The following is a 12,247-nucleotide window of genomic DNA, read 5'->3' on the forward strand; positions in this document are numbered from 1 at the left end:
GGGATCAGTATCACCAAATATGACAGTATAGAATCACAGAATTGCAGAGGTGGAAGGGACCACGAGGGTCACCTAGTGCAATGCCCTGCAACACACCCAACAAGGGGCTCGAACCCACGACCTTGAGATTAAGAGTCTCATGTTCTACCGACTGAGCTATCCCAGGATTAAGTCTGTACACGGTTCAAGTTAATTACTAATGGACCTTTAAAAATCCAGTCACAAGGTCTAAATTTCATCGTAAAAAAGTACTGAATCAAACAATGCTGACCTACAACATAGGCTTGGCCAGTGTCTTCAGTGGATGAAGAATCAGATTCATTTTTCCTTCTTTCTAGGCTGGAATTTAAACCTGCATGAGAGTGTGAACTAAAGGTGGTTGGGAAACGGCGAAAGAGAAGCAGTGAAAGGGGAGTGGAGAGGAAAACAGAACATAGAAGGGAACAAAGGAAAAAGTAAAAAAATAATAACGATATAAACATGACAAACAAAACACAAACTGGTGTAAAGGTAACACCACTTCTGGGCGTTAAGAATGCACCAGTGGAAATCAGTGAACATGGAGATGTTTATTCTGTGTGTGTAGAATCAGAGCTCCATGGAGATGTTTATTCTGTGTGTGTAGAATCAGAGCTCCATGGGAATAAGTACGAAACAGCTGGTTGCGAAGAGATTTTAGGATGATGAAATGAAAATGAATCCTGCAGTTTTGCAAAACTGCAGTATGTACTAACAGACGGTGGCCCCTGACATCTGAGGCATGGGTCACTGAACTGTAAAAAGCTTAGGAAAATACAGTGGTACCTTGTTTTGAGTCCCGGACGCTCGATGAAAAGTACGCTCGACAAACTGCCACTCTGAGCACGTATGCAGAGCAGTTTGCGCTTCTGCGCATAGCACAATTTAGCTCTTCTGCACAAGCGGCAAACCTGGAAGTAACCTGTTCAGGTACTTCCGGGTTTGCCGCGGACGTTCACTGAAATGGACACTGGACTGGGCGAACTTATACGGAGGCACCACTGTATAACAAGGTGAAAATGCTGCAAAAATGCTCAGGAATTCACTTTCGATCCAAAACAATTCTAAAAATGGATCTCTGCTTACTTTTGGCCTGAAGACACCAACCGTTTAATATAGCCCAAGGATCCCAGCAAATTGACTGCAGGGCATTAGGAAATGCTGTAAATACAAGAGAGGACTTGGAGAACTTCTGTGGCAATGGTAACCACCCTCCCTAAAAACGGTGTACACACGTTAACCAGAGTTTGCCATGAGGACAGCAACAGAAAAAAAGACCACTTCAAATGCTGCAACCTCCATGCGAATGCCACTGAGAAATGCTTAGCCTGTGGCAGTGGCAGTGTGGCAAGGGCAAAAATGAAAAGCCTCTTATCCCATGCTTTGTCCCAGATGCACACACTGATTTCACTCCGCACAGGTGGCACTGCCTATGTTTCAGGCTATGCAAGAGAGACTTTAAACGAGGGGTGGGGAACCTGTGGCCCTTCAGATACTGATGGATCACAACTTCCACCAACCCCTGACCAATAGGGCCAAGGTGGCAGAGGCTGATAGGAGCTGGAGTCCCACAGCATGTGGTGGGCCACATGATATCAATTTCTACTTTAAACATTACACAGAGCACCTTCAAAGGGATGTACAGGTCAAATCTGTATCCAGGGCAGCTGTTTACCAGCTTCATCTGGTACGCAGGCTGAGACCCTACCTGTCCGCTGACTGCCTCGCCAGAGTGGTGCATGCTCTAGTTATCTCCCGCTTGGTCTACTGCAATGCGCTCTACGTGGGGCTACCTTTGAAGGTGACCCGGAAACTACAACTAATCCAGAACGCGGCAGCTAGACTGGTGACTGGGAGCGGCTGCCGAGACCATATAACACCAGTCTGGAAAGACCTACATTGTCTCCCAGTACGTTTCCGAGCACAATTCAAAGTGTTGGTGCTGACCTTTAAAGCCCTAAACGGCCTCGGTCCAGTATATCTGAAGGAGCGTCTCCTCCCCCATCGTTCTGCTCGGACACTGAGGTCCAGCACTGAGGGCCTTCTGGCGGTTCCCTCACTGCGAGAGGCCAAGTTACAGGGAACCAAACAGAGGGCCTTCTCGGTAGTGGCGCCCGCCCTGTGGAACGCCCTCCCATCAGATGTCAAAGCGATAAACAACTACCTCACATTCAGAAGACATCTGAAGGCAGCCCTGTTCAGGGAAGTTTTTAATATGTGACATTTTAGTGTATTTTTCATCTTTGTTAGAAGCCGCCAAGAGTGGCTGGGGAAACCCAGCCAGATGGGCGGGGTACAAATAAATAATAATAATAATAATAATAATTATTATTATTATTATTATTATTACTACTTCTGAGTAGCTACCTACAGGAACGGCCATGTTAAAACCAGTCTGCAAGAGATATCCTTACTTGTTGAGCTTTGCTCCTCCAGCCGCTGATTCGGCGTCAGATTTTGGCACCTGCTGGAAGATCTTCCCCATCATTTCCTCCATTCTCTGCGAAGAGGCGTCCACGGGGGCGATAACGTTTTTCCGAAGCGGGCTGACAGACACCTGGCTCTGGGTCAGGTCATGAAAGGATTTGCTCATGATTCTGGGCCTTTCCTCCCAGGGCAGCTTCTCGTTTTTGTCCCTGGAACAGCTCTGGGCAGACTGGAAGAGGGAGAGTTCGGAGTACGAGAGCTTCTTGAGAATATCTGCTTGCACCGACAACGGCCGGACGGCGAGCCTGTTCAGTGTGCTGCTGGCCAGGCTGCCGGTGCTGATGGCACGCCCCATGTTGAACCCTTTGACAGAATCCGTGTGGAGGTTAAGGCTCCTAAAGGACGCTCTCTCTGCAAGGAGATGAAAAACTAGTTTATGCACTTAAAAGAAACACACCTCAAAATGGGAACCTCCTTTTCTTGATGTATATCTTTTTCTTGATGTGTATTTCTGTCGTCTTTATGAGGATATACGTTTGATTTTTATTACACCTGTTTTGCAGAAGTCTAGGAAAGAATCGGAATACCATAGTTTAAAACTACTGCTAGAGGACAAGAATCCCAAGATTACATTAAATGCAGCTAAATTTTGTGCGTCTGCAATCAATCGCAGCAAGCAAGTGGTATCCCATAATGACCAAACCCCTAAATGTTAATTACAGGGGGTACGCTAACAATTAATTTTTAATTTTTATATTTAAATCCTTGTTATATTCATATTGTCTCTTGTATTTTTGATATTTTTTATGATCTGTGATATTGTGTGTGTTGACACTGGTCTGTGACCGTATTAATAAATTCATTCACCTCAAAATGCCTTCTGTGTAGAGTGGGAAATCTAGAAGAAATAAATATGGCAGCTGTGACTCTTAAAGCTCTACGGGGCTCCAGTGTTTACCAATTCAATACACTCAGTAGCCACAATCGAACAGTTACTCTAGATGGGTGATTTAAAGACTGTGACTTCCCCCAAATTAATCCTTGTAACTGCAGTCTGTTAATGGTGCTGGAAATTGTAGCTCTGTGAAGGGTAAGCTACAGTTTCCTGGGATGATTTTTTGGGAGAGGGATGCCATGCACTTTAAATGCATGGTGCACACACAGCCCTATGCGCACACACATACACTGAGTTAATGTTTTAAAAATAGCGTTTAGCAGTGGGCGCTGTCTTTTTCTAGGACAAAAACCAGTCACTGGGCCCCACAATCCAGGGGGAGAGGGGCTGCCATCAAAGCCCGTCTGAAAATTGGATGCTTGATACTATAGCTCAGCTGCGCACCAGTACAAACAACAGTGATGCTAATAATTACATTGTCCGTACTTAAAAGACCTACACTGGCTGCTAATTTGTGTCTGGCACAATTCAGAGCTGAATCTTCAAAGCTCTAACTGGTTTGGGACAAGGTATCTGAAAGCCCATCTGCTCTCACATCAGCCTGTCTGACGTTTAAGATGTTCTTCAGAGGACCTGCTGTGACTGGCTCTCTCTTTTGAGGTAGTAGTGGAGGAAACAAGAAACAGAGCTTTTTAGGTTGTGGCACCTCACCTTTGGAACGCCTCTCCATGTTTTTTCACCCCTGCCCTTTTAGGATAGAGGCTGCCATTTTAGATTACCCCAAATGCCTCACTCTCAAAGGTTTGTTTATTTTTTAAAGAGGGAGTGTTAGTGATGGCTGCTACAAAAAAAAAAAAAAGGGTGTTTCCATGCTTTTGTGGCTGCTAACATTCTCTGAATGAGGTACACTGGGAGATGTAAAATGGCAGTTTCAAGAACTCCAGCAGATTCCAGAACACTGCCACACCTAAATTTGCAAAGTCTCCTGAAATGCAAAGGAGGGGAATCAGTTTTGCCTCCAAACCCCCTCTCCAAATCTGAGCTGAGCTTTCAGCACCCGGTCCTAAAGTAACCCAACTTCACAATGCCATCCTGTTTTAGCACAGACAGAGGACTTCTGGCTGAGGCTAAAACTTCTGTGCATACTTTTCTTTGGACTTCAACCTCTGACTGAGCATACAGAAGTATGTGTCGTGAGGTTCTACACACCTTTCATTGCGTCGCCTCTCTCTTTTATCTAGCATGAAATGTCTTCAGCTCTTTGAAGCCTTTCGATGTAACACTTAATCTTCGTCTAATCTCTGCCAGTCCTCTTTTGCACTTTTCAAGAATTTGAATCTCTTGTATTTAAGCTCAGTGCCCAGCGCTGTACACAAGACTCGCCTTACAAAGGTTTTACATGAAAGAAACCATTATCTCTCCATTTGTAACTAATCCTCCTCCTCCTTAACCGTAAGACCTTGTCAGCTGGGTTTCTGGCAGACACCATGGGCTGAACAGTCTCCACCGAGCTATTGTCTCTTTGTCAGCTTCTCACAACAAATATGTACTATATACACAGGTGGCAAGAACTATTATTATTATTAGCAGTCAACATTCATGTTAATTTTTTTTGCCCATATATGCTTTATTGCTCCCTACATTTTTTTAAGCAATTAAATTTAACAGCTGTAGTTGATGGCAGTTGTATGCAAACACCCCAAGTTGTTAAGGGCCTTCTAAATTAATGCAAAGACTTTGAACCTGGCCTGGAGACCTAATGGAAGCTTTTGAGCATCTGAGTTAAGTGCTGTTGTTCTCAGAGTTGTTCCCAATTGCAGTACAATGGTCCCTCGTGTTACAGACGCTTCAGGTTACAGACTCTGCTAATCCAGAAATAGTACCTTGGGTTAAGAACTTTGCTTCAGGATGAGAACAGAAATCGTGCGGCGGCAGCACAGCAGGCCCCATTAGCTAAAGTGGTACCTCAGGTTAAGAACAGTTTCAGGTTAAGAATGGGCCTCCAGAATGAATTAACCTTATGGTTTTGACTTTTAAAATGAGGCTGTATTTTAAATTGCATTTTAACCTGCATTTTAAATTGTTTTTTATCTTTTTCTTTTTCTTTTCTTATCATGTTTTTACTGAAATTTATTGGTGTTAGCTTCCCTGAGCCTGGCTCTGGCCGGGAAGGGCGGGGTATACATAAAATTATTAATTATTATTATTATTATTATTATTATTATTATTATTTTCTTAACCCAAGGTACCACTGTAGCTCTCTCTTCTGCAAGCTGAGGTCCAACACACAGATTGTATACAGATTAGCAACAGCAGCAGGAGGAAGAGCAAGAGGGCAGCACCAGCCATTGTGTTTACCTATTTCCTGAGCATCTTGGTTACTTTGCCTGGCTCGCATCTGGAGCTGAAATTTATGCTGCGAAGAGCAAAGCTGCAGCAAGTACTGGCAGGTCTTGCTGGTGTCAGTTTGGAAGGCATGTTTTATACCATCAGATGTGTTCTGCAGAGTTATCTTCCTCTTCTGTAGCAGGAAAAACAGGTAAAAGGCAGACACATATATATGATACATTCCAGCTTTGGGGCGATGCAAATCATTATTCAAGAACATGCATGCAGCCAGGCCCTGTGACCAATAGGACTTTGCAGGACTTGGGCCTTCCTAAGTTTGTTCTGAAGAGGCCTCGCAGGTGAGGCCAATTGGTAACTCACAGCACCTGGTGGCAAGAGCCGGGAAGGGATATAAGTTCACCATTTCCCTTCGGCTCTTTGCCACAGCAACACGTTCCCTGCCCTGCTGCATTTGGCTTTGTGACTCCTTGCTTCTTGATCCTTGAACCCTTGACTTCATGACTCCTTGCTTCCTGACCCTTGGACCCTTGGCTTCTGGACTCCTGGCTCTCTGACCCTTGGACTCTTGGCTTCCTGACTCCTGGCTTCTGGACCCCTGTTCCTGCTCCCACCCCGCCATCTTGCCCCTGGTCCTGATGTCCCCAGACATCATGCATGCAGGTGTGCATATTCAATGACTGCACTGCTGTAGCGACACTGTACATTACTACAAAACCTGAGGAGCAGAAAATGCAATTATAGCTCAGCTAGGTATTATGCAAGGGTTATACTGCATGTGAAAGTATTCAAAGTGCAGACAAGCAAGATCAAGATCATGGAGTGGAGTGGAGGTTTAGCGCTCCTCCGGAGGTCCTTTTTATTGTGCATTCATGATGGTTTGTGCTCATGATTGTATCAGGGCAGTTATATGCAATTCCACTTTCAATATCATTTCCGCCTGGAAAGGTTTCAGCGTGGACACACTGCTTTGTTTCCAGCTGGTGACTGCTGAATTCCTCTCCTATTTCATACCACTAATGTTCTGGGTTTTGTTCCACTCTCGTTGCGCCACAGGGAATGTGGGACCCACCAGATGGCAATAATGTGGCAACCCTGGGGAAGTATCTCAGAACAAAGAATAAACCGGAATGGTGTGTGGACGGGCCCAGTATAAATCCACCATTTTTGTGTTAATGACATGTTGCAGAAAGTACCCGTTGCGCAAAACACCAGTTTGGAAGGATTCTTAGTCCTTTCCTCCAATCCTCTTTTTCCAAATCTGCTATTTGCTGCAGAAGTGAAGCTTATACTGATGCTAATAACAGGTTTTTCCCCCGGGGGGACTGGAGTGTACAGGGAAAAGACTACTCTCCCCTTCGTGTGACACATTCCTGCTCCTACCCACCCATCTCTGAGGCTAATCTCCAAATGATTACACAAACTTAACATCATATGTATTTCGGCCCCACAGGTATTGTTTTTCAGTATTCACCATTTGGTGCTCGGAATGAGGAACGGAAGAACGAAAAGGTAACACTAAATTGAGCATCTTTTCAACTCCATGGCTTGAAATCAATGAGATTCAAAAGTGCTATAATATTATCTGGATTCTGCTCTTTACACTAGAGAGAGTCAGAGCCAACCTACAGATTCAGGGCGAAAAACACACACCATGTCACACAGGTCTCCTGAGACTCCGCCACCTCAGAATACAGAGGGGGGCCCTGTATGTCTGAGAGCTCCTGCTAAAAGAAAAAGGGAAAAGCTTCCCTGCATATAGAATGGTAGCTTAGCGGGGAGAGAAAGGCCAGTCTAAATGCCTATCACGAAGAATTTTGGCAGTGGCGGAAAGGATGCAATTATGCATGCAACCCCCGTCCCCCCCATTTGCATTCTGAAGTGGTACAGTCTCAGAAGGACCATACCGTAAGGTTCCTCCCACTCCATTATCAGTCTTCAGTAGATGAGATGGCTCCAACAGCACAGTGGCAGATCGGCTAGCAAATATCCTCAACTTCTCTAGCATGATACGGCCTGGCTTGCTACTCATCTAGCTTTTATTACTAAACTATTTGCCACACACTATGGAGCACATGGTATCTTCCTCTTGTTCCCTTCTGGCATGCTGTCATGTGGACACTGTAGATACCGTATTGGCCTGAATATAAGCCGCACTTTTTCTCCAAATTCTGACAGCGAAAAGTTAAAACTGCAGCTTATAATTTGAGACCTTCCCTTTCCCCCCAACAGCTCTGGGGAGGGCTGGGAGCAGCAGGCGGGCTGCGCACCATTGCCCCACACTCCAGGGCTGTTCTCTTGGGGGCGGGAAGCAAGGCCGCTTTGCCAGCGGCCTCCCCCCCCCCGAGCAGCCCAGAAGCACGGGGCCACAGTGTGCAGCCCGCTTGCCACTCCCAAGCCTCCCCCGAGCCCCTGGAAAGAGGGGGGAAGGCCCCCGGCAAAGCAATGTGACCCCCCCCCAGAAGCAGCCCGGGTATTGTCTTTTTTTTCTTTTCCCTCCTTCAATTTTAAAGGTGCAGCTTATTTGTGGGTGCGTCTTATATTCACGACAATACGGTAACTGGAGTTTTGTGGGTGGGTGAGCAGGCATGGAGTTGTCCAGTCTGTGATTGTACCGGTGGTGGTGGTGGGAGGAGGAAATGTTACCAACGTACACTGAAGGATATTTTTTTTGTTTCTCTCCACGGGAAGCGGAGGACAGGTGTGCGGGCTCCATTGTGGACCTCAAAAATGAGAACTCCTTTGGGGCAAACTCCCAGCAAAATCCCAGTCTGAGATTTTTTCTCTGGCAACACACGGTGGAAATGAACGCCGTATTCTGTCAGCCTTTGGCAAATCTGCACAACGAGAAAGGAGGCACAGAAAGAAAGAAATGTTTGTGAGAAAAGTTAATTTGAGGATATTGGTGAGTGTAAAAATGATATTGTGGAGTTCAAAACAGAAAAATGTAGCCTTACAATCGGATTCACCCTCTGTTTTTGTTACTTTATTTCACATAAAAACAAATGTGAACATACAACATTGTACTTTAATCATGTTCAATAACAAAACTGTATGTATGTGTGTGTGACTTTAGTTCTACACCGATGAATGCATATTGAATCTGCAACAAATCACTTCAAATAGATAAATAAATAAATACATATTTTAAACACATCTTATTTCTTGGCTGTTACTTTGAAAAGTAATTGCTATGGCTACCTCTGGCCAGCTGCAACCTACGTGTAAGACGTCACTAAAAATCAGAAAGGATTTTCCGAATTGTATGATGTGGCTTTCCTATACTTCAGGAGTGTTTAACCTTTTCCAGTCTGAGGGCCACATTGCCTCATGGGCAATCTTCCAGGGGCCACACGCCAGTTGTGGGCAGGACCAGAGGTAAAAGTGGGCGGAGCAACAGTTGTGACCCTTACCCTTGTACAGCGGGCTGCGTTTCTGCTAAACAAAAGCCAGAGTTCTACATGCACACTTCTTTCCATCCAGGTGGCGCTGGCACCACTCAGGGACACACATTCCAGTCATTCAAAAGCAAATAAAGGAAGGCGAAGAGCAGGACCAGTATAGGGTGTGCTATGAGGAGCATTCAGCGCAGGTGGCGGTGTGGGTTAAACCACAGAGCCTAGGACTTGCCAATCACAAGGTCGGCGGTTCGAATCCCCGCGATGGGGTGAGCTCCCGTTGCTCGGTCCCTGCTCCTGCCAACCTAGCAGTTCAAAAGCACCTCAAAGTGCAAGTAGATAAATAGGTACCGCTCTGGCAGGAAGGTAAACGGCGTTTCCGTGCGCTGCTCTGGTTCGCCAGAAGCGGCTTAGTCATGCTGGCCACATGACCTGGAAGCTGTACGCCGGCTCCCTCGGCCAATAAAGCGAGATGAGCGCCGCAACCCCAGAGTCGGCCACGACTGGACCTAATGGTCAGGGGTCCCTTTACCTTTACCTATGGGGAGCATTCTAAGGGCCAGACAGAAAGAGCTGGGGGCCACACTGAGCTCTCAGAGCCTGAGGCTCCCCAACCTTGTTACATGCTCTTCTTTTCACCCCTTGGGTTTCATCTGCTTGGAAACCTCTAATGAAAACGAGTGTGGTGAGCTCCACGCTTGACTTCCCATACTAACCTTCAGAAATTCAAGTTCTGCCTCTTTTTCAGAAGCACCTGCGTAGTTGCTATGCAGTTTTGGCAATTCTTCTTTCACATTAGACAGGTCCAGATTTTCCAGCACTCTAGCTGGTAAATAGTGTTCTGTTCTGAAATAGGATAGGCCATGTACCTACGGAAAAAGAGGGAAAGAAAAGAAGTAGCATAAGAGCAAGGTACGAATCCACAGGCACGACCCAACCTGGCTGCTGGCTGGATGATGTGCCACCCTGGTAATGCCAGAAAAGCAGAGATGTGGATGATGAGGAACGCTGTGACGCACCTCCCTAGTTGCTAGCAGCAATCCTGTTCATAAAAACATTGAGCAAGAAGCACAGAATCCAGCAGGGAAGAAAGTGGCAAATGTAACCCCCTTGGCCCTCATGTATACCTTGACCCTCAGAAGACCCAAGACCAGGTGCAGGGAAACGTTGGCCTTCCAAAGGTTGCTGAACTACAACTCCCATCAGCCCCAGCAAGCATGGGAGTTGTAGAGTTCGGCAACCCCTGGAGAGATGAGGGTTCCTCACCCCTTGGCTCAAGACCTATGTGAAGACGACATATTGCAGTTACCTTAAACCAGGCTTCCTCAAACTAGGCCCTCCAGATGTTTTGAGACTACAGTTCCCATCATCCCTGACCACTGGTCCACCTCGCTTGGGATCATGGGAGTTGTAGGCCAAAAACATCTGGAGGGCAGAGTTTGAGGAAGCCTGCTTTAAACTGAAAGACAGGATATACCACTGCAAAATGAGAGAACTGCTAGTGGGCCACAAGAAATAAGAATGCCAAATAACTGGATGCTTCCAAGAGCCCTAAATAGAAGAGATTGACCACTGTACTTCCTTGAGCAGCAGAATCGTCCAACCCAGCTATGCCTGAGCATCACAGGTGATGGACTTGTTCAATCATGGTATGGAGATACAACATGACTGCCCACCCTCAGATGGAATGCTGTGTTTCCACACGAACCCCTGCTCTGGGCTTGCCTCCTGACCATACTGTCAGCGACATCTGATTTGGGAAATGGTAGTCCTAGTAGTCGGATGTGGCCTCAAGTTTGTCCTCCTGTGACATCAACAGGAAACCCTCCTCTGCTTTTAGCACTGAATGAAAGACCCAAAAAGAATTGGATCACTTTGACTTAAAGGCCTTGAATGGAGAAGACACTGGCCCCAATTTGCATGCAAACCCTAAAGATCACTGCTTCCAAAACAACAGGGATTTTATCTCCCGGCTGGTGGGTCGCTTTCACAGAATGGAAGATGGCAGCAGGATCCCCAAGGATGCGATCTATGGGGAGCTGGCTTCAGGCACCGGGCCTACTGGTGGACCAACTCTGCATCACAAGGATTTCTGTAAATGTGACATGAAGGTTGGCAACATCAAACCCACCATGTGGGAGTCCCTTGCAGACGACCGCAGTGCCCGGAGACAGACAGTCAATAATAATAATAATAATAATAATAATAATAATAATAATAATAATTTATTATTTATACCCCGCCCATCTGGCTGGGTTTCCCTAGCCACTCTGGGCGGCTTACAACAGAATATTAAAATACAATAATCTATTAAACATTAAAAGCTTCCCTAAACAGGGCTGCCTTCAGATGTCTTCTAAAAGACTGGTAGTTGTTTTTCTCTTTGACATCTGGGGGAGGGCATTCCACAGGGCGGGTGCCACTACCAAGAAGGCCCTTTGTTCCCTGTAATTTGGCTTCTCGCAGAGAGCAAACTGCCAGAAGGCCCTTGGCACTGGACCTCAGTGTCCGGGCAGAAAGATGGGAGTGGAGACGCTCCTTCAGGTATACTAGACCGAAGCCATTTAGGGCTTTAAAGGTCAGCACCAACACTTTGAATTGTGCTCGGAAAGTCAGGTTGTGTATCCACAGCAGTGACCCGAGGAGGAATGACCGCTGGGAGGAGTGCGGAGAGAAAATATGCCATGATGTCTCTGCATCAGCAAAACCGGATGCCTTCATCTGCCCCAGCTGCAACAAAACAGGTCTCTCCTTTATTGGTCTCTACAGCCACTGTAACTCTCCAACAGTCTGACTTCACCCCTGGGTGCAGTCTTTCATTGTCTACCTAGACAGACGGGATGCCAACCATGGCAGGTCCCTTCCGCATGCTTGACAGGATGGATGCAGCCAGCAGGCTAGCCACCCTTGCAACCAAACCATGGTTCAGCACCAGGTGCTAATGCAGCCAGCTCTAGTTTCTAGCTCCTAATCCTCGATTCTACGGCTAACACACGATTCATTCCTGAAAGCTTGTTTGTGTTCTCCCCCCTGCGCTTCAAAACAGCCGATCAACCGAACCAGTAAAAATCTGCATTTATATAGCCTTCTAGATTTTAAAACAACTGAGATGCATCAATCTACACAGCAGGCTCAAGAGCTGCAAAACAGAACCAGGAGGCTG

The 12,247-nt window shown here is 46.3% G+C and overlaps 1 protein-coding gene across 6 annotated transcripts in view; it reads right to left on the reverse strand.

The window, feature by feature from the left end:
* The window catches only part of PTPN13 (protein tyrosine phosphatase non-receptor type 13), a 172,979-nt gene that overhangs the window by 51,249 nt on the left and 109,483 nt on the right, over nucleotides 1–12,247 (reverse strand). For all 6 annotated transcript variants that reach the window (XM_081876584.1, XM_081876583.1, XM_081876581.1 and 3 more), the window contains 5 exons: nucleotides 9,801–9,953; nucleotides 8,341–8,523; nucleotides 5,699–5,861; nucleotides 2,433–2,856; nucleotides 272–369 (listed from right to left, as the gene is read on the reverse strand). In XM_081876584.1, the coding sequence (XP_081732710.1) occupies nucleotides 272–369; nucleotides 2,433–2,856; nucleotides 5,699–5,861; nucleotides 8,341–8,523; nucleotides 9,801–9,953 (1,021 nt within the window). The remainder of the gene's footprint in view (nucleotides 1–271; nucleotides 370–2,432; nucleotides 2,857–5,698; nucleotides 5,862–8,340; nucleotides 8,524–9,800; nucleotides 9,954–12,247) is intronic.

This window comes from Podarcis erhardii, assembly GCF_964252035.2.
Source record: "Podarcis erhardii genome assembly, chromosome: 9".
In the NCBI taxonomy this organism is placed as follows: Eukaryota; Metazoa; Chordata; class Lepidosauria; order Squamata; family Lacertidae; genus Podarcis; species Podarcis erhardii.